The sequence below is a fragment of the Mytilus edulis genome, chromosome 2, assembly GCF_963676685.1.
Source record: "Mytilus edulis chromosome 2, xbMytEdul2.2, whole genome shotgun sequence".
NCBI classification, from domain to species: domain Eukaryota; kingdom Metazoa; phylum Mollusca; class Bivalvia; order Mytilida; family Mytilidae; genus Mytilus; species Mytilus edulis.
In genome coordinates, this window is record NC_092345.1 from 88,413,859 (window position 1) to 88,439,676 (window position 25,818).

The window sequence follows — 25,818 nt, forward strand, 5'->3', positions numbered from 1 at the left end:
AGCAAAATATAAATAGGATGGAGGATCTGTGTATTCACATTATTTGTAAAACTCTCCTTATTCATGTGAAGCGTGTGCTTTACATCGAGGCTTGTGCTTTACATCGAGGCTTGCTATGCTTATCATTGACGCCACAGTACTTCAACCAATCAGACAATGTTTATTTTGGGCATTTGACTTTTTTTAACTCAGATTTTGGAATATTTTAATCGAAATTATAGAAAAATGGAATGTTGTTAGTACATATAAAATAGAAAATGATGAATACTTTTAGCTAAAGATAATTTGGATGGGGGTTCTGTGTATTCACATTATTTGCACAACTCTCCTTACTGATGCCATATTTTGGAATTTCCGTGACCTAAATGGTTCGCGAAAATTAATATTTTTATATATAGTATAGTAATAATGTTGTATTTTATGTTATTGAGAGATAAGAATTAAATAGAATATTGAATTGAATCTAAAGAAATGCGCTATATTGTCTTTTAAGGATATTTATATTGATCACTCTTTTAGATTCACGTTCCAGTGATTGTGATTGATTTCACATTTATTTCAGAGATCCGTTGCACGATTCTTTATACACACCAAAGTACTTAAAATCAGAATCAGAACGATCTTTTATTGTTTGGTACATCCCATTTCTTTCTCTATTCAACGTCAAGGAAAGTCATTTCTTTCCGCAAAATATTTGTTACATCCTAGATATTAGTGGATCAATGTATATAGATAGGTGACTATAAATCTAATTTGATTTAAAATTTTCTCATTAACTACACAGATATTGACTTGTCTGGTAAGTATCAAATTTACCGTTAAGATAGTTAAAATTTCTATCAAAGCAACTACATTATGATTTTGATAGGATATTTAAAACGTGAAATATAATATTTCAACGTGAATAAAAATGAACTGTCATTAATTAAGGAAAACATACTACTAACAGTTGACTTCTTCGGTAAGTTCATTTGTTTTATACGTTTTTTTCTTTTTCTTTTTCTTTTCTTCATTCATTTGATTGTTGCATTCATGTATACATACAAAGGTATAGAAAGGCAGTCGAGCAATTTTCAAAAAGAATTGTTTTCCTATAATGTCAGGCGATGTTACCGCTATAATAAGGGAGTTACTTCATTGCATAATATGCTTTCTTTTTTCCAATAACAGAGAGAAGTTATAAGTAGTTTAAACATAGTAAACTGACGCTTCTGAGTTAAGTCTGACAAGCATAGTTTTGGAGAGAGAGGGAGAGAGGCTTAATTTTTTATCTCTTGTAAAATGAATGCTAATTTTGTTGATATTTTGTCGTCTGTGAAGGATGCGCAAGATGATATTTTGTCGTCTGTGAAGGATGCGTAAGATGATATTTGTTCTTTTTTAAATGAGTATTCGGTGATACTTGTTATTTGGTAAGGATGAGTTAAATTCAGTGATGTTGAATCGATGTTACAATTTTTGGAAATGATATTGACTCGATGTCACTATTTTTCTTCTGTGAAGGATAACTAAGATGATAGTTGGTTCATTGTTAAAGATATATAAGATGATGTTTAATTTATTGTTAACAATTCTAAATAAGTTATTCTGGTTTTAATATTGTGAAATATTTTATTAGGTGGTCTTTTAAAATAATTGTTATCAAAAATATCTAAAATTCGATTATACTTAGTCTAAATAAAATATACGTTTTACAAAATTTGATAAACAAATCATAATTCTATTCCATTCTGCACAACATGATTTCACACTCAAGATGACAATAGGTGTTGTAGCCTATGTCATAAGCTGTAGAGGTTCAATTAACCATACAGTTTGTGCTTTGTATTTGTTATACGACAATGACCATTGTTCAATTCAACAAATATTCTTAAATTCTTATGTGTCAATGACAGAGCATGAATACCGACCTTGATGTCTTTTAAAGTGAACTTCGACTATTTATGGGTCGAATTTGGTCAACAAAGCATTTGACAATGGAAAGCATTTTATCGCTGAATTTCCTTTCATTTTATCTAAAACTTGATTCTCATAAATATAGGTGTTTTGCATTTAAAGAAGACAAATCACAAACATATTACAAATATTCCCTGTGATGTTTTCAAAACTAAAAATAATGTAATTTGGATAGCTGCGGAAAATATTTAAAAGTTAAATGTCCAACACAATATATGCATTGACAAAACAGATAAAAAGTTGAAATATGTTTACCACTGTTAAATTGAATATTCGTTTTAACAGTAAATCAATACACAAATAAAGATATTATTGTGCTAACGAGTCGTTACTTGTTGATAGTCATCCTTATAGTAAAAACATTAAGATCCGAGTTCAGTTCAGTTAACTTATATTCTTTACATAATTTTTCAAATACCTAATGCAGTTTCTTTGAACTATTTTTATGTCATTTAATATTTGTTATATTATACGATAATTAAGTATTTTTTTTCTCTAAATGGTAAAATCAATTGAATTGTAATAGTAACAGAAACCTGAACGATTACCTAACCGACCCTTAAATGGATTTTGGTTGATTGTTGGTATAATTGACTTTTAAATGCAAAAATTGGCTCGAGTTTCTTCACAGAGGTTAAACATAATTCATGATACCTTAATAAAAGTATCGATCAAAATTGATAAAATGGGTTTTATTCTATTGCATGTTGAACAATAACATGGTTTCTTTATATTAAGGATATTTAGAAAGTATGAAGAGATTACAACATCTGTATTGAGTATTGTACATTTACAGCAGTAATTGAAATATTTGCGTTAAGATTAAAAAAAAATAATGATTTCAAATCCTTGTTTACATGTATTTTGCTTAAATGCCTGAATACAACTCGCATTTATCGTCATAGAGTCAACATTTTATCAGAGTCGTTTGGTCGTTTTTGGTAGTAAATAGTTATCAAAAGTACCAGGATTATAATTTAGTACGCCAGACGCGCGTTTCGTCTACATAAGACTCACCAGTGACGCTCATATCAAAATATTTATAAAGCCAAACAAGTACAAAGTTGAAGAGCATTGAGGATCCAAAATTCCAAATAGTAAGAATAAAATAATATTGATAGTATGTATTATCATACTTTACGAATGACAAAAATGGGTAATCTGCAACACACCATTCGTCATTTACTGTGTTACAACTCTAGATAAAACCGACGAGATTAGGCAATGCCCAAATAACGAAAAAAAATTAATTCATAAAGATTAGTTGGAAAAGTCGTATAAACTCATATGCTCCGAAGGAGTGAGCAGATATTGCTAAAAACAAAACAACGGTCTTATACTCAGGCAGGTGCTCCGAAAGAGTAAGCTGGTCTAGTTTCACTAACGGCATCCGTCTTGTTACATAGGTGCTCTGAAAGAGTAAGCAGATTGTGGTCCACTAACGACGTTCATCTTGTTACTCAGGTGATCCAAATGAGTAAGGGGAATTCGCTAATTCCGTCTTGTTACTCCGTTGCTACGAAAGAGAAAGACGATCTTGCTCCACTAACGGCATCCATCTTGTTACATATGTGATCCGAAAGAGTAAGCCGATCTTGTTTCACAACCGGCATCTGTCTTATTACTCTGGTGTTCCGAAATATTAAGCAGTTTTTGTTGGTTCATATCTGTCATATTTATTTTTCGTAAATTATTTTTATACATTGGGCCGTTATTTTTTCTCTCAATTAAATTGTTTCATGTATGACATGTCGGTGCCTTTTATAGCCGACCATACAGTATTGGTTTTTCAACAGTTTTGAAGGACATACAATTGCCTTTTATTTCTTACATCTACTTCATTTGAACTTTTTTGGATAGTTTCATTAGCAATCATATATCTCCTTATATAGTTAAAATATAAACGGTCGGGTAAACGTATTTGACTTCTCCAATATAAAAAATAAGATGTAGTATGATTGTCAATGAGATAACTCACAAGAGAACAAATGACACAGATATTAACAACTATAGGTCACCATACGGCCTTCACCAATGAGCAAAGCCCATACCACATAATCAGCTATAAAAGGCCCCGAAATGACAAATGTAAAACAATTTAACCGAGAAAACTAACGGTCTTATTAATGTACAAGAAATATATGAAAAATACACACAGTATATGTTGCGGGGTTAAACATGTTAGCAGGACCCCAACCCTCCCCTAACCTGGGACAGTGGTGTAACAGTACAATGTAAAAACAAAATATGAAAATCAGTTGAAAAAGGCTTCAGATGGATCTAATTAGAAATATATCTAACAAAAACACAGAGTGGACGTGGCCGGGTACTTGTACATCCAAACAAAAAAAAAGACACTAAGTACAGATCTGAGAAAACAGTTACTGACAGCTAGTGTAAAGCCAATAATAAATGATAAAAAAAATCTTGCATCTTGACTAAATTTTATAGATTATTGGATTTTCTAGCCATTGATGTCGTAAAAATATCTATCTACCATATGTAAATATCTAACTCATCCCAGGTCTACGGGTGCAATATCCATGACTTAAGAATTCAGCTTATTTAGTCCATTTTATGTCTGTATTTTAATACTATTAATCCTCAACAGAATAAATAAAACATGCCAGTTTAAAGATATTAATGTCAGATACTTGAATGTAGGTTGTCAAACAATACTACTGTTTAAAAATAAGCCTGATTGCATATCTTTTTTGAGAAGTTTTCTAGGTGATTGATTTTGTTTGATTTGTTTGACATGCATTCATAGTGTTTTAATAAAGGTTAGGTAGTTAAGATTATGAATCTGTCTTATATTTTGTATTCAGATCTTTATACAGTGTTTGGTATATCACCTATATAGTCTTAATTCATCATCTTTCTTTTAAATGATAGAGCCCTCTGAGGGATGAAAATAAGTAAAGAAACCACACGGAGACTTTATAAAACATCTACACACAATTCTTAGATAATGATTATAAGTGCACTTAAACAATAGAAAACAAAAAAATAAAAAAGCATATATATATGAAAAAAATTATATTTGCATACACACGCCAATAAAGAAGTATATGCACAAACGTCAATACTGTTTGTAAAGTGCTCAATCCCACTGAACCTATAAATCCATGTTATCGTTGAATATTTGACATCAGTTCTTTAAATATTTACTAAGACGAAAAGAGGAAAACATTTAAAATCAACTACAACTAATGAACTATTGACAAGGTCGACTAGGTGAAAAACATTAGTATTTGGTAGTGCTAATTCAACATATTCTCTTCTATTATAAGGAAAGATGGAACATTAATAAACAGCAAGGACTACTCCAAACAATGTCGGACGGTAAATATATATTTAATTTATTTAAAAGGACAATTGTTTTTTAAAGATTTAGAAGTATTGTAGAGTCCAGTAACCTTTCTGCACTGATTTTTACTATAATTATGTTGATCGAGATAAAAGAGCAGGGACTGTTAAGAAACAATACTTTTCTAACCCTGTTTCGTTGGGGGTAGATGGGTGTAGGGTTTACAGAATACAGAATACTGTCCCCCCCCCAAAAAAAAACCACAACAACAAAAAAAAACCCACCAAACAGAATGGGAAAAATAAGTTAAACACATAGAGAAAATACGCTAAGAAAAAAGGACAATAAAATACAGAATAGAATAATGGCATAAAGAGTAATGAATACAGAAATAAAGACCTCCCCAATCCAGACCTTAGTTCATTTGCCAGTCTCAAGTAAAGTACATATAACAGGGTTGTCTTTGTTTATATCTAAGTGTTTTTGAAAGAATTAAAGAATTTTGTGTCGATGGAAAATCTTTGAAAGTCTATTCAAATAACTAGCATGTTCTATTTGTGAAAACGTTTGCTGTTTATAATACTAGGTATTTGTTGGTTTTACTGTCTCATTGACGTATACACACATTCAACGTCTTTTATCATTTGTCATTTTCAAATGTTGTTACATTGTTGTGATCGACAAATATTTTTAAAACTTCAGCGATGCTCAGAAGTTTTTTGTACATTGTGAACATTTTATATAAAAAAAATATTTACCATTAGAGCAGTAAAGACGATGAAAATAATGTGTAGATAAAAAGAGCAGTGTTGTGAGGTGTATCTGTAAAAACAGCACCAATTCTGATTTTGCAGCTTGCTTGCCCTGAAATTAAGACTCATATCTCGTCATCGTACCGTTTGAAGAGTTTAGCCAATTATGATGAAAGAACTTATTAACAACGAGCACAGTTCTTTGTGTTTTAGAAAATTCATTTTGAATAATATACCGGAATGGAGTGAATGTATGACAAAGGACAATACTTTGTTTTTAACACAATAAACATCAGATATGAATGTTTGGAAAGTCATTAATACACAGCCAAGGGAGAAAAAGATGATTGAACTGTCAGGGAGTTGCAACCTAAGTAGTAATACAATTTTTAAATAATCGAGAATGGCATACAGCATTTAGCATTGGACAATATATGATTGGTTATAACAAGGTTGATAGTCAAACGGCACCTGTGGCGACTTCTATGCACACGCCACGTGTTCCAATAGTAGACCTGAAACCTTAGGATATATATAAAGTATGAATGCAACGATACCACTTTTTCAACAGAGTCTACATAATGTAGATGTAAGCAATTATAGGTCTCAACATGGCCTTACAAAGATGAGTAAAACAACTACAGGGAACGAAAAAATCACCTCCTGTCTCGTTAATATTTAATAGAGCTTGACGTGGAAAACTGAAAAATCCAAATGTAAAAAAAATACATGTATCGCTGTTTTAAGGTTCATTTAGTACGCTCGAGACAAAAAAAATAGGAAACTGTAAAATTTCCCGACCAACACCGCTGAGGGATTCAGAGCTGCCCTAAAGGCATGCTCTGAAAGGAAGTAGGAAGCACCATATGTACATAATTTTAATTGTATGATATTGCGAACGTTTTAAGTGTAATTTGTAAAAAGCCAGGAGAGAACTTTCTGTGTTGCCCGACACTGCGAAAAGTTTTGCGCGGAACCAGTAACATTAAAACTAAAAAGGGCAAAAAATGCAAAAAATGCCTTGTCATTAGAATATCACCAAAAAATCGACCAGTGATAAAAACATCATAACAACTACATACTTTAGACGAAGTGGAAGCGGGCAAATATCTTGGAGTCACCATCAGCAAAACCTAACCTGGGATATCACACATATACAATACAGAAGGCAAATGTAATAGAACGTTGGGCTTTATACGGAGAAATCTCAAAGGATGTATAAACACTGTAAAGGCAGCTATGTATCCATGGTAAGAACTGCAGTGGAATATGCATGCACAGTATTGGACCTAACAACCCAAAATAAAATTAAGGCAATTGAACAGGTACTGAAAAGAGCAGCACGATTTGTGAATAACATCTACACAGACCGAACACCTGGCTTTGTCACAAATATGGTTAAATTCTAAAATGGGTAAGCCTCAAAGAATGGAGGAAAACAAACAGACTATGCATGCTATTCAAGATCCATCATGATCTTATAGACATAGACCGTTACCAAAATTTAACCCCAAATATTAACCGGACCAGAGGTAAAAAAACGCTTCTACCTAGAAAGAATAAGTACAGTACAAGTTTCATCGATCAACACCGTTGAGGGATTCACAGCTGCCCTAAAGGCATGCTCTGAAAGGAAGTAGGAAGCACCATGTGTACATAATTTTAATTGTATGATATTGCGAATGTTTTAAATGTAATTTGTAAATAGCCAGGAGAGAACTTTCTGTGTTGCCCGACACTGCGTAAAGTTCTTGCGCGGAACAAATAACATTCAGTTTTGAATCCGTTTCCTTTCCTGGAAGAAGAAGAAGAAAAAGAAGGAGAAGAAGAAGAATGCCAAATAATCTAAGGTCCACTAGGTATGAGGGAACTGCAGGCTTATATTGATTATAATCACACTGCTGATTTATTAATATATAATTTATCATTCAAATCATTCAAATAATTTAGCATTGGCTTGTAAAGTAAATTCTAGTCCAAATATATACAAATAGTTCGAAAAATTAACTGAAAAAATATTATCATTATTGTACCATTTCCGTTTGTTTTGTAGGTTTTCTTGGTATGACAGACGATACTAAGTCCAGGATAAAGAAAACATGGACCAAATTTTCAGAAAAACAAGAAGACATGTATGAGCTTGGGATTCCAATGTTTGAAAAGTAAACATTCTAATATTCGTTTTTTACAAGGTCTCTGTATACATTATGACTAAAATTTGTATACATTTTGACTTAAACCATTCATCTACTAGTTAGTAATGCTACATGCTTATAAAATTTATTAAATATGCTAATTATTGGCTCAGAATTATATCAAATTAAATGAGAGGAGTTGGTTCAAAATGAAATTAAGTGTTGTGAGCTGGTGTAAACCCTTAAAGTTATCGAAATAAGCACAAGATGACTTACCAAGAAAAGTATAATACATTTTACTGATTATAGTTCAAAACTTTTACCTTATTGTCATAGATATAAATAACATAAAGTGTACACAATATTTTGTTATTAACTATGTTTACAATATTTTCGAATGTGAATAAAGTTCTAATCAAAGACACTACAGTTGTATGTCAATGTTGCATTTCAAATTAAGAACAAAAGGAATTTAATATATCATTACAATATATATATTTTTAGGTTATTTGAACTGAAACCTGAAACCAAGAAACTATTTCATTTTGACGAGACTAACCCAGAGAGGTGGTCAAAAGTAAAGGCCCATGTTAAACTGTTATTTGATACAATGGGTTTTTCCATCAGTATGATTGACGATCAAGCAGCAGTGACGCCCATAATTGTAGACTTAGGTACCAGACATTTTTACTATGGTGTAAACCAGAATTACTACCTCGTAAGTTTAGCTTTAAAATAGATGACATCCATTCATGTTTCATTGTGATGTAACTAGACTTTACGAGAACACTAGTAATGTCAAGAAGATAATCACTGTCAATCGTTGCATTTCGCCGACATTATTAGAAGAGTCTGGGACATTGTGTCAACAAATAACGATTAATATTAAAGATGATCTCAATTAAAATTAAAACTGACCAAGTGACGTCTTTTTCAATCGAAAATGAATAAATCGAAGTTATAGAAAATTTGAAATAAATCTGAAAAACAAACACCTAAAAATACTCCAATTGTTGGTCAGATAACGAAATCTTTGCATATACATTTATATGGGAAAGTATGGGAATCCATTAATATTGGATTGTATGAAATATAATAACAAAATTTCAAAATATAACCCTTTTTCTCATCAGAAACGAATTATTAGAAGAAATAGTCTGAAAACGTTAGAAATCTAATAGCTTCTTCATGAACAAAATGTTTTATAAGTAGAGCTCGAACTGCTTCAGGTAATATTTATCTTGGATGATCTTTTGTTATATTAGGGACTTTATAATACTATCATATGCTCAATTGAAAAGTGTACTTTTTAATAAACCTGAAACTGTAATATTATCTAGGTATTTGGCGAATGCCTTGTCCATGCCATTACCGTAGCTCTTGGTGACAGCTTTACCGAAGAAGATAAGACAGCATTTATGACATTCTATCACTGGATCGGTGGATGTATTGTGAAAGGAATGTCAATGGAGTCTTATAAAAAGTAAAAAAAACTGATATTACAAGGAACCTTTCGTTTGATATTAACCTATGATAGCAATACACAGACACCAGCATTACCTTTTCATTGTATAATTATTGATTAACATCAAATAGTTTTATAAAAAAAAATTACCAATTTTATATAAACTACATCATCTTACTTCATCTTACTTTTGCAATATAAATATCCTTATTTTTGCTTGAAGGAAAAATTTGTGTTACAAATATTTATTTAAATGTGTTGATGTGCAATATATTCTATTTTATTACAGAAATAAAAACAGTTTGACGTTGTGTTTTTATATTTCTTTATCTGAAGTAGATTTAGTTTTATTTCTCAAAATATATAAACTTAATGGTAATGTACACAGTGAAATTGATTTTTAGAATAAGGTTCTTTTGTAAAGACTAGCAACCGTCACAGGGTACATATCCTTGATGTAATATGGTATACGTAGTCTAACAGGGATCAAGACTCGAATTCATAAATATTATGGGGGACTGATTTGTCGGTTCATAAGTGCCTAATATTTGATAAACTTATAATTTCTCTTAACCGTATTCGAAATGCATTGCACCTATAGGTCAAATAAAAAATATTTCCAATATAAAAGTTATCAATCAAGTTAGGATTCGTGTGCATGTGTTGATATTGTATCTTAATCAAATAATGTTTGATCTTGCAGACAAAGTTTACCTCATTTCATGTGAAATAATACAGTATTTAAGGAGATTTTATCTTTTATTGCATTTGGTTAGCATATAATTTAAAGTTCTTGTATTATCTTTATCAAGGCTGCTTATAACTATGTAATATAATTATCTGCATGTTTTCATAAAAAAAGGATTCATTTAAAAGGGATAATAATTGATTTGTTCAGAACAGACTTAAGGCACGCTTCCTTCTTAAAATTATTGTACGACAAACAAGTTCATACTCAATATTACTAAGCAGTTCACATGTGTTTTGGGTATTGAAAGATGCAATAAGAAAGTGATATCCATCAACAGCTTAAAAAAAATCAAAAGTACAGATGGTATAAGCTTTCATTTTTTAACATTTAAAAAAATTATTTTGTGTTTTCCAATTGGCATCTTTTTCTTCTTTTCTAAACAAACTGAAAAAAATACATCAATGTAGCTTTAAAATTGTTGCATCCCTTTAATTTCCATTAATTTCTCTAAGGTGTTTTAGAATGATTTGCGGATATTGAATGGGTACCATAAATTATTGGAACTGGATGTCAACGACTTTAAAACAATTCGGATCCAAAACAAATTAAAAGAGAAAAAAACGTTATAAAATTGTAATTTTGAAAAGAGTGTTATTTAAATCTAATTTTGGGGAGTTGATATCAATCTAGATTGTAGGATACGGATATAAAACAAAGTCCATAAATGCCATAGTAAACCATAAGATAATTCTCTGACGAATATACATTGAAGGTGTAAAAGTATATCCCTCAGGTAACATTCTTAAAATTTTAGAAAATCTGTCTCCCGGTTCTTGAGTGCTAGCTGAGACAAAAGTGTTACGAAATCCGTAGGATTCCCAAATTACTACTAAGTATATACCGACCATTTAACAAAGCAGATGTTTAAAATCGAAATCCAAAGCAAACTTCTCAATTTTATACAAAGAAAACAAAAGCTTAGAATCCAACCTAAAACTCGAAATGAACTCATTTAATCGAGAAGGGTAATGGATTGCTGTAAGAAATATTAAAGTAATAAATGGCATTTAGTCAAATGGTCACATTTCAAGCAGTAACCATGATAGGGAACGTAAACCATGAAATATCGTATCAACCGAGAGAAGTATAAATCATTTGCTGGTTCTGATAAAAAGTTGCTTCATCAAAATGGAAAACTCAATAAAATAATTGATCTGTAGTTCATTTAAGCTCTCAATTATTTTGTTGATTTTTAGATGCATGATTTTTCTGATGCATAAAGTATCTTGTTATCTTGTACTAGTGTTTCAAGTTTAAAAGGAAAGTTTATAGCAGATCCGGTCTTTTCATTTCTCTCGAGAAAGGACATCCTGAAACTTGTCTCACGGGATAAAAGATTAAAAAAAATAGCGAAGAGGCGAGTAGAGCTGGTTCTAAAAAGAATGCAAGGTGCGTGGTTGAAAACACGTACACATTAGGTAACAAAAACATTGTAAATATACAATGTAAAAAAAAGAAGAAACGTCATAAAGACGTCAGTTTAAAGAGAACTTTTATCAATGAGAGAGGATATTTAACGAAGTTTGTTCCTTCTACATAATTTGACACAACATTGTACTTTTGTTTTTAATCTAGCAATAAGATTGATAAGTCTGGTTAGAAATGAAGGCAACAGTAGTATACCGCTGTTTAAAAGTCATTAATCGATGGAGTGAAAACAAATCCGGGTTACAAACTTAATCCGAGGATAACACATCAACTACCGCGTATAAGAAGAACAATAGAATAACAGAACATTGAGGCTTCTACACTTTTTCATCCGACATAAATAGAGGCAACAGTAGTATACCGCTATTCAATAATAATAATTCAATTAAACGAAAAGGGTTACACACTGAAATCGAGGGAAATACATTAACCATAAGAAGAAAACAACGGAACAAAAGAAACACTGATTTGCAAGAAACACAAACTCCAACATACACAGAAACAAATAATTTGATAACAACTGACACATTCCTGACTAGGTACAGGACATTTTAAGAAAAAATAGTGGGTTGAACCTGGTTTTATGGCAGCCAAATAAATTTTATATACTAGTACTGTTGTACGATGTACAACATTAGACTTTTGTACACTATTAGATCTTCTTGTTACTTAGGATTATCGCTTGAATTTTTAACAAAGTATATTTTGAACTAATACTTTTAATACATTTTTTTTATATTCACAAGGATGGTTAGATATATATTACCTAATGAAATACGATGTAATGCTTATATTAGAGTATATAAACTCTAATATTTTCTTGTTATTTAAACATTCACAACGCCACTAGCTAGGGATGTTTCACAGTAACTCTGAAACAAACCTGGTTTCTAGCTAGGGATGTTTCACACTAACTCTGAAACAAACCTGGTTTGGACAGTTGTTTGTTCAATTAAGATGACAGTTAGAATAGGATGGACAAAAGTTTATTAAATATTTACTTTCATTTTCGATCATTGGATCAATACCGCTGGTGGTGGACTGCTAGTCCTGAAGGGAAACACTAGCTCAATACTCAGTAATTTGATACTGTAATGGTTTCCTACAGTTTTATTGCATTTAACATTTGTTTGGGTATTTATGCATTTTTGGCTTTCAAGTGTTTGGGTTTGGGCATTCCTTGAAAATATCATTTCTATAAAAGCGCTTCGGATGGACAACATGTGTATAGTGTAAATTTACTTTGAAAACAGATGTTAGTTATTGTGAAAATTGATTCATAAAACATTTGATAGACCAAGCCGTATATTATAAGTTATCTACGTTCATATCCGTAGATATGGATATTTTAACACCCTGAAGCGCAGCCGAAGTGTGTACAGGGTACTGAAGGGAGTTAAAATATTCATATCTACGGATATGAACGTAGATAACGAATTTATCCCCGGTCTTAGTCTAAATCTGGCGATTTTTAGAGAAATTTGACCACAACCTTTAACGTGAAAGTAACGGTTTTTTTTCATTTTTTAAATATCTTTTATTGAAATTTGGGATTTTGACATATTTTAAACGGGGTGTGGGGTACTACCTTTGGTAGAACCCTACAGGTACACTTATATAAGACGTTTTAATCTAAAGACAGAGAAAGAAAGTGACGGTGTGACGTCAACGTGGGTCATTTCCATAGCTAGGTCAGTAGTCCCATACATTGACAATGTGGCAGAAGAGTGATACATTTACTAAAATGAGTGTAAATAATCGACATAATAAGATAAAATCGTTAGTGGATTAAGTAACCTATTATACAGACATCATGGATAATCTACAGAATTTGATATTTCACAAGGAACAACCACGGAAATTAAGAAAACGCGCGTGAATTTCCCCGATTTAATGGGTAGCAACGTCCGGGGATATGAGTTTGCAACAACCAGGGGCTATGCGTTTTGTAACGACGTGCGTTAACCAATCAAAGTCCTAGAAATATACTAAGCCGGGGATAAGGTTGTTTGTATTGGCACACATAATATAAGTATTCAGTATAGTGAAAGCTTATGTAGGTCTTTATCTTTGTTTGACATCAAAAGGTACATTAGAGTAACCTAAGACTGTTGAAGACTTCACATTCACAGAATGTAATTGGATGTGAGGAAACATGGTACAAAAAGTGTATCAACAGATAAATGAAATAAAACTTTTTATTTATGTAATCATTTTCACTATCACGCATTCACATATGTATTGTTTACTTATTGTACCTGAAATCTATTGATTGGTTGAAGACATGATAATATCTGAAATAAAAAAAATATATGTAAATTACTAATTAAACAAGTATTTTTGTTCTTAACACATTCTGGGGTCACATATTAGTCACTAAAGAAAAGTCTAATAAAAGTTTGAAGAAAAACTTATTGTAAAGTGTAATAAATAGAAAATATCGAAAGAAAAGTAAAATAACAAAAAATACTGAACTACAAGGCAAATTCAAAACGGAAGCTCCTTGTCAAATCAAAAAGAATTTAGTTGCAAGAGAGTACATAACTTTAATAAATTGTATCAGTTCGGAGAGATATAAGATACTGTTTTATATCACAAAGCGGTCAAATTCACTTTGCGGAAAATGACGACAAAAATCGTCAATCTTTATCGATGATACGAATTTAGTATAAAAAGTCGGCAAAGAAATTCAAAATTATAATCACACCTCGTTTGTGTTAATGTTTTGAGCTCAAATATCGAGTGTTTGAAATTTAATTTAATTTTCTTGAAACCAATAAAATTGAGAATACAATGTTTGGTCTTTGGTCGGGTTGTTATCTCTTTGACACATTTCTAACTTCCATTCTCATTTTTAATATTAAGTGTTTTGCTTTAAAACAAAGACTCATCAACAATACCAGGCACATGATTTGAAAACCAGAAGCATATTTCGTCTACATAAATCTAATCAGGCATGCACTTGTCTCTTATCTTTTTTAATATCTATTACATGCTTTAATATAACACAAGTTACCTAACTCAAATTATTGTCAAATGTCACCCGGTCTCGAACTTCCGTTATATTTCGATTCTGCGGTTGTCTTTCCCATTGACAAATGTTATGCCATGAATTTCCATTTAATTATCTATACAATGGAGTATATCACGCCTATTTCTATTGCTGGAATCAATCATAACAAGCCTCCAAAGCATGTTAACCGGGCGTATGACATTTGCTCCGATTTTTAAAAATGTCATTCTTTCATTTGCGCCGATTTCAATTTTTCACTTGCGCCGATTTTATATTTGCTCCTAATTGCATTTACAGTTTAACACAGGTTGAGTAAATACTTGTACATGTACTATACCTTCAATGTATATTGGTAAAAAATTTGGTTATAAACGTTGTTCACTTATGTTTAAGTTACGAAAATCCAGTCTGTTACGTATGCTTTTAATGATTTTAATGTTGTAAATATATTTTTAATTTTTATTTTAGTGAAAACAGAATATACAGAGTGCTTTTATAAGTTAGGTTTTTACTTCTTGATTTTAAAGGATTGTAAACATAGTGCGTTTGGATTGACTTATCCTGCTCGACATCCTACTTCCACCTCCCCATGGAGAGCAGAGGACAACAGTCATATACATATTATGATTGACAATTCATATCATTTGTACAACTGGCTAACGGAAAAGGTCGATGATGATAAATGAAATATAACATTCACCTGTAATTTACCTGTAAAAAAAATCGGCGCAAATGAAATGCAGATAGGCGCAAATGCAAAACGCCGTGTCAACCGCAACTATTTCGTCTCCACACAGCTGATTGGAATTGTAAATTTGCCTTGAAGAGACATTAAACCTATTGGGCAATATTTTAGTTGGGTATCGTGTATCAAACTCCACTACATATGATATTAAAGAAAATGCATTTTCATTTTTTTGCCATGTTTCGCCTTATATTGTTACTTTTTTTACTAATAAAACTGAGAAATCAATAAAAATGTTGCCGAATATGTCAAAGAGACAACCACCCGACCAAAGACCAGAAAACAGTCCAATGCCATAAAATAAAAGTATACGAATATTGCTTGGAGAACAATGTAAATATATTTTGCAGGGAAAAAGGATTTCCTATCTGTAAACAAGTGTACAAGAATTATATGAGGTGCATAGTTAGTGGAAACATTGTGTCCATCATTTCGGATGATATAAAGAATACGAAATTACATAGTTTCCATGTATAACTATAGATTATCGTTGGTTATCTCAACGAGATTGATTTTCTCGCTTGAGTCGGTCACGGTGAAAGTGAGAAAAACAATCATGTTGAGATGACCAATGATTAATCTGTTTATCGCTATTTTACCTATGACGACGTTGTCAATTTCATGTAAATTTCATTAGCAACGCTACGTGGCTCCTTAGTTTCTAGCCATAATTTTCCATCTCAAGCGAGTAGCATGATATGAAAAATTATCACAAAAAAGATCAAAGGAAAAATGCACAAAATAGCAATAAAACATTTATTACTTACCGAATCCGAATTACTGTAATACTTATTTAAACTGATCTAAATACATCATCCCTATGTGAGCTAATTAAAAAAATGTTAACTAACCTTATAAATCCTTACTATTGAGAGAAGCTTATTCTGCTTTATCACCTACAAACCAAAAGACATTTTTAATGAAAACTATTTACAGCTTGGTATTGTTTCTTTACATTAGTATAATTGGGAAAAGCCTTCATTCTGAAAAAAAATATTTCGCCATGCACGGGTTTCATATCCTAGCTGTAGTTCATATGATTTAGTATTTCAATGAAATGTAAATCAATAGCGAACTTCGTGGGATAAAATAGTAGTTTAAAATAATAATATACAGTGTAGTTTTCAAAAAAAAAATATATACTCATCGCATGAACTACTATAGCAAGATTATGATGAATAATTTCTGAAATTATCATTTTCACTTCTTAACAGTAAGGAATATGGTTTATTGTGTTCTTAGGACAGATGATTGTACAGGGTCTTGGATTATCAGTACTAATACTTAATGGCGGTATAATCGTGAGACCGATGATCAATTCATTCAAAAGTTAATTGACTTGTACTTAGATATAATCTTAAGAGTAAAAATAATTTAGCACCTGTATATTCCTTTATGGATTAGAAAAGGTTTTTGTCGCAATATTATTTTTTAAGCACTAATTACATTGCAGATATTCTGTACTTCTAACGGTGAAAATCTGTTTGATTAATTGTGTGTACCTATTCAAAACAAAACCATTTTCTACATTTGAAAATGCCTGTACCAAGTCAGGAATATGACAGTTGTTGTCCATTCGTTTGATGTGTTTTATCCTTTGATTTTGCCATTTGATTAGGGACTTTCCGTTTTGAATTTTCAGTATTTTTGTGATTTTTCTTTTCACTACATATATTTTAGAAACGTAATATTTTAAGGTATTTCCGACTGTTCTAGAAATAAGTTGATTACTTGATTTATTATATATAAAAATACGATGGAAAAGGGATACATACCCGATTTGCCAGTTTCGTCGGACTTGTTTGTCAGCTCTGTAAAATATTTTACATATGTCAATTAATTAAAATCTTACTATATAAGTTTCGGTACAAATACAATTCATGTTAGTGCATCATTTGAAAGTAAGGAGTATTAAATATCAGTAGTCTTTGAGTTCAATGATTTCGTTGACAAGAGAAACAAGTTTGAATATAACGATGTTCTTAAAACAATATTTTGAAAACAAAGACAAAATAGTAGTCCTATTCATGTAAAACATGAACCATTTTTGTCTATTTCCTTAAGTTTTTCTCTTCCGTCATTTGTTATAAAGAAAAAAGACAATGGCCTCTCCCTTCGTATTTTTTTCGAAGTTTTTCATATAATGATTTACAAACAACAAACCTGTACCATAGGATGACTTCATTTTCATAAGTCGTTTTAAAAACATAATCTTTCGAATACCAACGTCACATTACCCAAATTGCACCGTGTGCCCAAATTGCACCTGTTTAGCAAAAATAGCAGTTGAAATCTTACAAGATTCCTAGAGACTAAACAATTTGTATTTTTATGATTTAATACTATGCACGTCTTTCAACATAGGTAAAATTATTTAGACATTTACGAAACGTTCACAGTATTTATCAACAGATGAAGTGTTTACTGAAAAAGCAAAATGTACGGAAACGTCGCCATGCAACATCACTAAAATGTCCTCTTTTTAAAATTAGCAAATACAATATGTTACAAGTATCCATTTCTTAAAAAAGGAAGAGAAGGCATGGAAAAATATCCAATTGTTCAAAATATATTTAACAAGAGGCTGTCACAACGACAGCAAACCGGATTTATTTACATTTATTTGTGTCCTGGCAATATCACAAGAACCATTACTGATGAATGGTGAAAGTGAAAATCATCAATATCAAATTCGACCTCCATTTTGTCATCAGTGTCTACATTTTGAAATAATAATATTTGAAAAGCTTAGATTGAATGGTTCATGAGTAAATGCAACAACGTGAATGGAAACGCCATTTTACGATCTTTCAAGAACCATAACTCCTGAACAGTAAAAGTCAAAATCGTCATTATGGAACTTGACCTCTATTTTGTCATCAGTAACAACATATTAAAATTTCAAAAGCTTTGTTTGAATTGTTCATGAGAAAATGCACGGACACGACGGGAAACACCATTTTTCAATCTTTCAAGAGCCATAACTCCTGAACGGTAAAAGTCAAAATCGTCATTATTGAACTTGACCTCCATTTTGTCATCAGTAACAGCATATTAAAATTTCAGAAGCTTTGGTAGAACAGTTCATGCATAAATGCACGGACACGACTGGAAACTCCATTTTTCAATCTTTCAAGAACCATAACTCCTGAACGGTAAAAGTCAAAATCGTCATTATTGAACTTGACCTCCATTCTGTCCTCAGTAACAACATATTAAAATTTGGGAAGCTTTGGTAGAACAGTTCATGAGTAAATGCACGGACACGACTGAAAACTCCATTTTTCAATCTTTCAAGAACCATAACTCCTGAACGGTAAAAGTCAAAATCGCCATTATTGAACTTGACCTCCGTATAGTTGTCAGTAATAACATATTAAAATTTTAAAAGCTTTGGTTGAACGGTTCATGAGTTAATGCACGGACAACATTTGATTGCCGCCTTTCAAGAACCATAACTCCTGAACGGTAAAAGTCAAAATCGCCATTATTAAACTTGACCTTCGTATAGTTGTCAGTAATAACATATTAAAATTTTAAAAGCTTTGGTTGAACGGTTCATGAGTTAATGCTCGGACAACATTTGATTGCCGCCCGCCCGCCCGGCCGCCCGGCCGCCCGCCGTACATCCCCAACTCAATAACCGACATTTTTGTCACAAAAATCCGGTTAAAAATTAAACAAAAGCTTTGTTATTCGACTTTTGACGATTCGAATTTTGGGTACTCCTCATTACAGAATCATTTATGGTTTGGAGGTCAGTTCAGACCAATTTTTCTATGATGCCATATGGATTGAAATTCAAATTGGTGTACCTTTATAATAAAGAAGGATACGGCTACAAAATAAAGACAAAATGACAATTTTTGTCTTGATCACAAAAAACGTAGTTGAAAAAACTGCCAAAATAGGTGAAATGTGGGTACCATCACGTTATAGTATAGTTATTTTCAAGATTTAATACATCATAACAATGCTTACTATTTTCAAGTTCAGCTATGTATGCATTCTTCTCTGTCAGTTCTCTCTTCAGTCTTTCTATTATACCATCTTTGTCTTTACAATGCAGACATTCCTGAGATGGCAATGCAATATTTAACTGTACCTTATCACTAATACTGCCACTAGCTTCATCTACAGCTCCAGCAGCTGTGGCAGCACTACCGTCATTGTCTACAAAAATTCAAAAGTAACTCAATTTAAAGTTTTATATTTCATTGTTATACTTAAATACGAACAAATTGTTTTTAAGTTAACAAATCGCAGTAAAACGAGTTTTTGTTATATATTGATCGACTGCTATCTATAATTTAACTGGTTGATATACGTAGGATTTTGAAAGATATGTTATTGTTTTCCTTTATATCAATTTAAAGATTCACAGTGCCACAAACCGCTCGTAGGTTCAATTGCATATAAAAATTCAATCTTTCTATGAATTCTAGTACAATTATTTATTTAAAACATAAAATATAAAAAGAAACTGTCAAAAAACAAAACGTTCATTAAAAAAAAAGTTTTCAAGGTTGAAATGTGCAAGTTGAAAAGTTCATCGTAAAATGAAAAATTTAGAAGTGAACAAGTATCAAATGAATTTACTTTGCAGAACAAAAATTAACTTATCATACTCCCTTGTGTTAAACACATTTACAGTATGTCATACCAATTCTTGTTATGTCAACAAACTTTACCTGTAAATGGAGTTCCAGATATGTTTATCTCCACAGGTACTGTAACCGGAACACTAGTATCTATTTCACACACTTCAACTAACTTCTTTAAGAATGATTTGATAGCATTTTGAAATGTTTCTCTGTCTTTCATTACATCAGGATTTGCAGTGGTTTTGATCACCAATGATCCTATCCTTGCTGACAGTATTTGGAAGTAATTGTCATCTTCATTCCATGTTGGTATGACCTTTTTCAGGCTAGCAACCATTCTACAATTATCCCATGATGATGGAGTTTCAAGCTTGAAGTGAAAATGTTTCCTTCCTGTGAAAAGATCAAAATTACATAATTATGTGTAAATGATAGCATTCACTTTTTAATAAGGAAAGGAAGGTAGATACGCTAAACGTAATAAATACAATTGTTTTTATTGCAATATATTTTATGTGAAGATGGTCTAAATAAAAAATATATTAATACTTAAATAATCCGTTAAAATACGCTGATTTATTCAAAGATGTCTGCTTCTGAATTTGAATGATACCTAAAATATTAACGAAAATATGACTCCATGTTCAAATACATACCTTCAACTGCAACTGAACACCTCAATGCCGTATGGTCTACGTCAAAACGTATATGATTCAATTTTTCAGTGAAGAATTCTGAAATTACAAAATGTCCTGTTCTTTTCTAAAGATGTATAAATGATATTGGCGCATTGCTTATTTCTATAATACACGAACTGGTCTGTTACCAGCATCATGCCACTGGTCTTTTTGTTTGCAGAACATGACTAAAGGAAGCCATGAAGTGAAAAAATAATTATTCAGATTAACCAAATCTTTGTGATGTTGGTGTTATGTATTAAGAAAAGTGTATCACTGTTCAATAGTCAAAAATCAAATAAGCGAAGTATTGAGAATAAATCGCCGAAAAATCTTATCAAGGTCAATCGTAGTAATGGACGTCTGGTTTTACATGTATTTACAATTTTGATTGTTATTTTAGATAAGTAACAGTAAATAACATTGAACATTCGTAAACTGCAGAAGTAAATGTATCTCTTACTTGATAACATACATGCATGCATACGCGTTAAAACTAAAAAAGAAATGCAACCATACAACCAATTTAAAGTTACCGACGACAAGTTTTCAATTTCGGATTTTTTTAGAATAAATCTTCTAAGTCTTTTGTATTGATAACCATAAAATAATTTCTTCATTCGTTCAACAAAGCAATTATCTATTTCGATTTCAAAAGGCTTTTCTTTTTTGAAATTGGTTTCTATAGTATATTGTTTAATGTTTTCCATTCGTCTTGTATGATTGAGCTTTGATTTTGTCATTTGTTATGAGACTTCCCAATTTGAGTTTTCACTGGAGTTCGGTATTTTTGTCATTTTGTTTTTTACACTCTTAAGATCTGCTATCAAGAAAATATGTTTACCAAAGTATATATTTTTTTTAATGTTTTCAATCTCTACGTGTATTGACCTTTTTAACTTTTTTGGATTCTAGCGTCACTGATGAGTTTTTTGTAGACGAAACGCGCGTCTGTCAAAATTTAAATCCTGGTATCTATGATGAGTTTATGAATTACGTCTCTGCGAATTTTCTTTGTCCTCTAATCTATCCAGTTCTAGTTCGATATGCTGGTCCCTGTTATGCCGACTTTCTGACTGTCTCAACATCGTTTCATCTCTCAAGGCATTGGTGATGCCGTTCATTCTTGTAGTCAACACTTGACCAATTTTCTAAACAGAAAAAGAAACAAGCGTTTTATCATAATGTAAATCCCATTAAGGCATTGGTGATGCCGTTCATTCTTGTAACCAACACTTGACCAGTTTTATAAAAGAATACGAAACACAATCGTTTTATTATAATGTTAGTTATGATAGTTTTTACCATAATTCGAACTGTGGTACATTGTTACAGTCATGTGTTTCCATTTTCGTTAATATTATAACGAATAAATATGACTAGTTTTCTGTCGAACTGATTATAATTAATGGTACTGCACAGACAAATATTTAGGATTTCATAAAATATATTAAAAGTAATAATATAGTATTTTCTTTAACTTACATTACAGGCAAGACAACGTAAATAAAATATGTTTAAATTGTTTAAAACAACATGTTAACATTGAGACAATGAAAGAGATAAGCAAAATACATATACGATACCTTATCTTTAGAAAGTTTTTCTAACAGTTCATTCATATCTACTTTTGCAACGTCTGCTATTTTTATTAGTTTGATCTGGTGCTCTACAATTCGTCCATAAGATGGAATAAAATGTTCCTGAACTATTCCAATAACTGCCTTTTCTAGATTGTTCCACACCATTGTGAAATCCTCATCTGAATAGCGTCTGGTTATAGCTGCACGGAAAACGTCCGATCTCTGCTGTCGAATACTTCTCATCCGTTCAAGGTCCTGTTTGTGAAGTTTGACACAAGTGAAGATGATACTACATAGAAGACTTACATCTACGTCTTCCAAGCGTAGGCCTAACCTTGGAGTTATACGACACAAACAGTGTTGGGTGACAGACCCATGAATACCTTTTTTGAAATGACCTAAATTTGTAGATCCGCTCTTGTCAAACATCTTATTGAAAATTGCTTCATCTATCTCAGCCATTTTCTTGGTTAGAGCTGTTCCCATAGTGACTGATGAACATTGACAACAATGAGTATTTGGTATCCATGAATGAAACAAATCATGTTTGTGTGCATCTAAAAAGTGGGTAAAATTGTTCTCATAGTTACATAAAATTTTTGATTCCGTAAAAGCTCTGATGACGTCTGCTGATAAGTCAACCGAAAACATCAGTAGTCTCACAAAATTTGTCTCTTCTCTGCTAGACATTTTGACTGAAAAAAATGTATAAGTGCTTTTAAAGGAAATACCTGATACATTGCAAAATAGATTATATGTGTTTCATGGTGGGAAGATGATTATGATCCTATAAGTCCTATAAGATTAATGATTTTGTGATTCATTGTGTTTTTTTTTTTTATAAATTACTGATCATTACTCAGTAACTGTTTTCAAAAGTATAAATTATTCGAAATACTTAGGATTTTCTTAACCCAGGCATAGATTACCTTAGCCGTATTTGACATAACGTTTTGGAATTTTGGATACTAAGCGATATTTAACTTTATATATACTTGTTTGGCTTTCTAACTACATTTATCTGAGCGTCATTAATGAGTCTTATGTAGACGAAACGCGCGTCTGGCATATCAAAGTATACGTCTGGTAACCTTGATAACTATACGTGTTTTATTGTGGGAAGATAATTAGGGAACTCAGTCTATAAAGTCCAGATTGAAAACGTTTTATTATTCATTTTGATTGATGTATATATTAACATGCATGATATAGATAATAATATTAATAATATTTGTAGAAATACATTAGTTGTGTGAATCAAATTGATTATTGCATAATTCATTTTATTCTACTAGAATTTCCATATTCAGTTGTTATTGTTTTGGGGAGATTTTTTAAAACCTAATATATGCTCTAAAAACGTTTTACATGGGTTTGAAAACTTCAAGTCAGATGCAGGCCATGCATGATGAAGGTTGTACGAGAACTTATATTGTTGACATATATATCATTTGTTTCTAGTTACAAGTGTGTCGGAACCGCTGCTAGGGGGCTATAAGTCACTGATGATATCATTTGTAAAGTAGCAAATACTTCGATATTGGTTGAAAAGCTAACATTACATTAAGGTACATCGGGTGTTAAACTTTTGGTTTTCAGAGTGAACAGTGAAAACTATTTCAGAAGCATGTGTTGTCCGCAAGGAAATCATAATAAATGACATTGTCACATCAGTCAGACTTTCATTGAATATGAGAAGTTATCAGTTACATATTGAATAAAAAACAACACAACGAACAGTGATTAAGAATTCATTTTAATGTTAAAAACTACGCTAAACGAAACCAAACTGTCAACATGTAAGTTAATCTATAAAAATATAAACAGTCTATAAAAACAGGCCGAGTCATGAAATCGAAAGTAAAATATACCAAAATGACTTGTACTGCAAAAAACCTGACAAAATACAAAGAATGAAACAAGTCACTGATGTTAAAATAACTCTTAAATGTATCTAATCAAAACTTACAAAATACTGCCAATAAAATGCGATCAACAACATATAAGGAAGGAGTTTCCCTATGACAAAAATAGATCAGGTTAAGCTGATTACCACAGCCTCTGAATAAAACAGATAAACACGGACACATTTAAATATTTGTTATTTGTGTATATCTATCAAAAGTAATCTCGAATTTTCAATACTGATCAACTTTGTGATATGTTGTAGTCACAATTGCATGTCAAAGCCCTTCATTTTGAAAATGAACAGCAGATTATCATTGGGGATTGCACAAAAGTCCAGTCAATCTAGCATGACCCTAACCTTGAAGTAATTGCAACAGAAGGTTTTTAAGTTTTAATCTTTAGCATTATACCCCAAAAATACACAGAAAAAAGTCTAACAAAATCTAACTTGAGAAAAACTAAAAAATCAAATTCCTACGGAGATATGCATTGAAATGGAAGCTTACTCTGCAAAAAAGGCCAAAATATCAAGTAAGTTGATACAAAATCATAACTATACCACTTCTGTTCAACAGAATGTATTGACTCAAGTTATTTTTGCCGTCTTTAGAGTAAAACAAACAGCTCTAAAGGTGTTTTCGTATCTTTTATTAAGTACAATCTAGATTTTATAATTCATCAGTTGACCATTTAATAGAATTTTCAACATGTCAAGGTAAAGAATATCAAATTTGAAGAAAATAATTAAGCATATATTCTTCTTTTTGTGGTTTAAAGTTTCTTTAAACAAAGAAGATGTCGAAAAAATATAATTTACAGATATAAACAATACCAAATATTCACATTATTTTCAAAATCGGGTCACAAAGCTATAAATTAAATGAAAAATGTGCAAAGAAAAACCCCAAACCCCATAACACTTCGATTTTGTACATTTCATAAACAGAAGATTATATAATATAGTCAAGTACGAACTTATAACCCCATCAAAGTATCATACTTTACATGAATTTTAAGAAGATCAACCAAAAACTGACAAAAAAGACTTATTTTGGCAGAGATATCTCCCTTTCAAATGTTATTTTCCATAGGAAATTAAAAACGCTGGTTTTGAGTTTTCCTCAAGTTAGATTCATGGGACTTTTTTCTGGGTATATATGGGGCTAAATGCTATAGATTAGAATTAATACATTTTCAGTTGCAACTAGTTTAAGGTTCGAACGCGTCTGGCGTATTAAATTATTATCCTGGTACCTTTGATAACTATTTACACCACTGGGTCGATGCCACTGCTGGTGGACGTTTCGTCCCAGAGGGTATCACCAGCCCAGTAGTCGTCAGCACTTCGGTGTTCATATGAATATCAATTCAATCATATCGTCATTTCAATAAATTTCCTGTTGACAAAACTTTAAATTTTTCGAAAAACTAAGGATTTTCTTATCCAAGGAATAGATTACCTTAGCCGTATTTGGCACAACTTTTTGGAAT

At 31.5% G+C, this 25,818-nt stretch overlaps 2 protein-coding genes across 3 annotated transcripts; one reads left to right on the forward strand and one right to left on the reverse strand.

Annotated features, from left to right (window-relative positions):
• Positions 1–718: 718 nt before the first annotated feature.
• On the forward strand, positions 719–9,929 carry LOC139513311 (uncharacterized). 2 transcript variants are annotated; one of them, XM_071301702.1, is made up of 5 exons: positions 719–799; positions 5,250–5,301; positions 8,072–8,180; positions 8,658–8,871; positions 9,494–9,929. In XM_071301702.1, exons 2-5 carry the CDS (start codon positions 5,292–5,294, stop codon positions 9,638–9,640), a joined length of 480 nt encoding a protein of 159 aa, XP_071157803.1. In that variant the 5' UTR covers positions 719–799; positions 5,250–5,291; the 3' UTR covers positions 9,641–9,929. The 2 variants fall into 2 exon arrangements, with proteins under 2 accessions (XP_071157803.1, XP_071157802.1); XM_071301701.1 differs by lacking the exon at positions 719–799 and adding an exon at positions 858–961.
• Positions 9,930–13,981: 4,052 nt separating this feature from the next.
• LOC139513312 (uncharacterized) lies at positions 13,982–24,485 on the reverse strand. Its single transcript, XM_071301703.1, has 9 exons — positions 24,389–24,485; positions 22,423–23,114; positions 21,834–21,987; positions 20,816–20,893; positions 20,247–20,552; positions 19,537–19,728; positions 17,331–17,366; positions 16,407–16,451; positions 13,982–14,091 (listed from the first exon to the last, which is right to left on the reverse strand). The coding sequence occupies exons 2-8, from the start codon at positions 23,107–23,109 to the stop codon at positions 16,435–16,437; spliced, it is 1,470 nt and encodes a 489-aa protein (XP_071157804.1). The 5' UTR covers positions 23,110–23,114; positions 24,389–24,485; the 3' UTR covers positions 13,982–14,091; positions 16,407–16,434.
• Between the last annotated feature and the right edge of the window lie 1,333 nt (positions 24,486–25,818).

Bases quoted from the DNA above. Each gene is read 5' to 3' on its own strand.
- LOC139513311 (XM_071301702.1), top strand. The intron at 8,181-8,657 runs GTAAACATTCTA...ATATATTTTTAG, and splicing joins GGGATTCCAATGTTTGAAAA to GTTATTTGAACTGAAACCTG. The intron at 8,872-9,493 runs GTAAGTTTAGCT...AATATTATCTAG, and splicing joins TAAACCAGAATTACTACCTC to GTATTTGGCGAATGCCTTGT.
- LOC139513312 (XM_071301703.1), bottom strand. From the start codon at position 23,109: ATGTCTAGCAGAGAAGAGACAAATTTTGTGAGACTACTGATGTTTTCG. The intron at 21,988-22,422 runs GTATCGTATATG...TTTTCTGTTTAG, and splicing joins AAAAACTTTCTAAAGATAAG to AAAATTGGTCAAGTGTTGAC. The intron at 20,894-21,833 runs GTAATTCATAAA...TTGTAATTTCAG, and splicing joins CAAAGAAAATTCGCAGAGAC to AATTCTTCACTGAAAAATTG.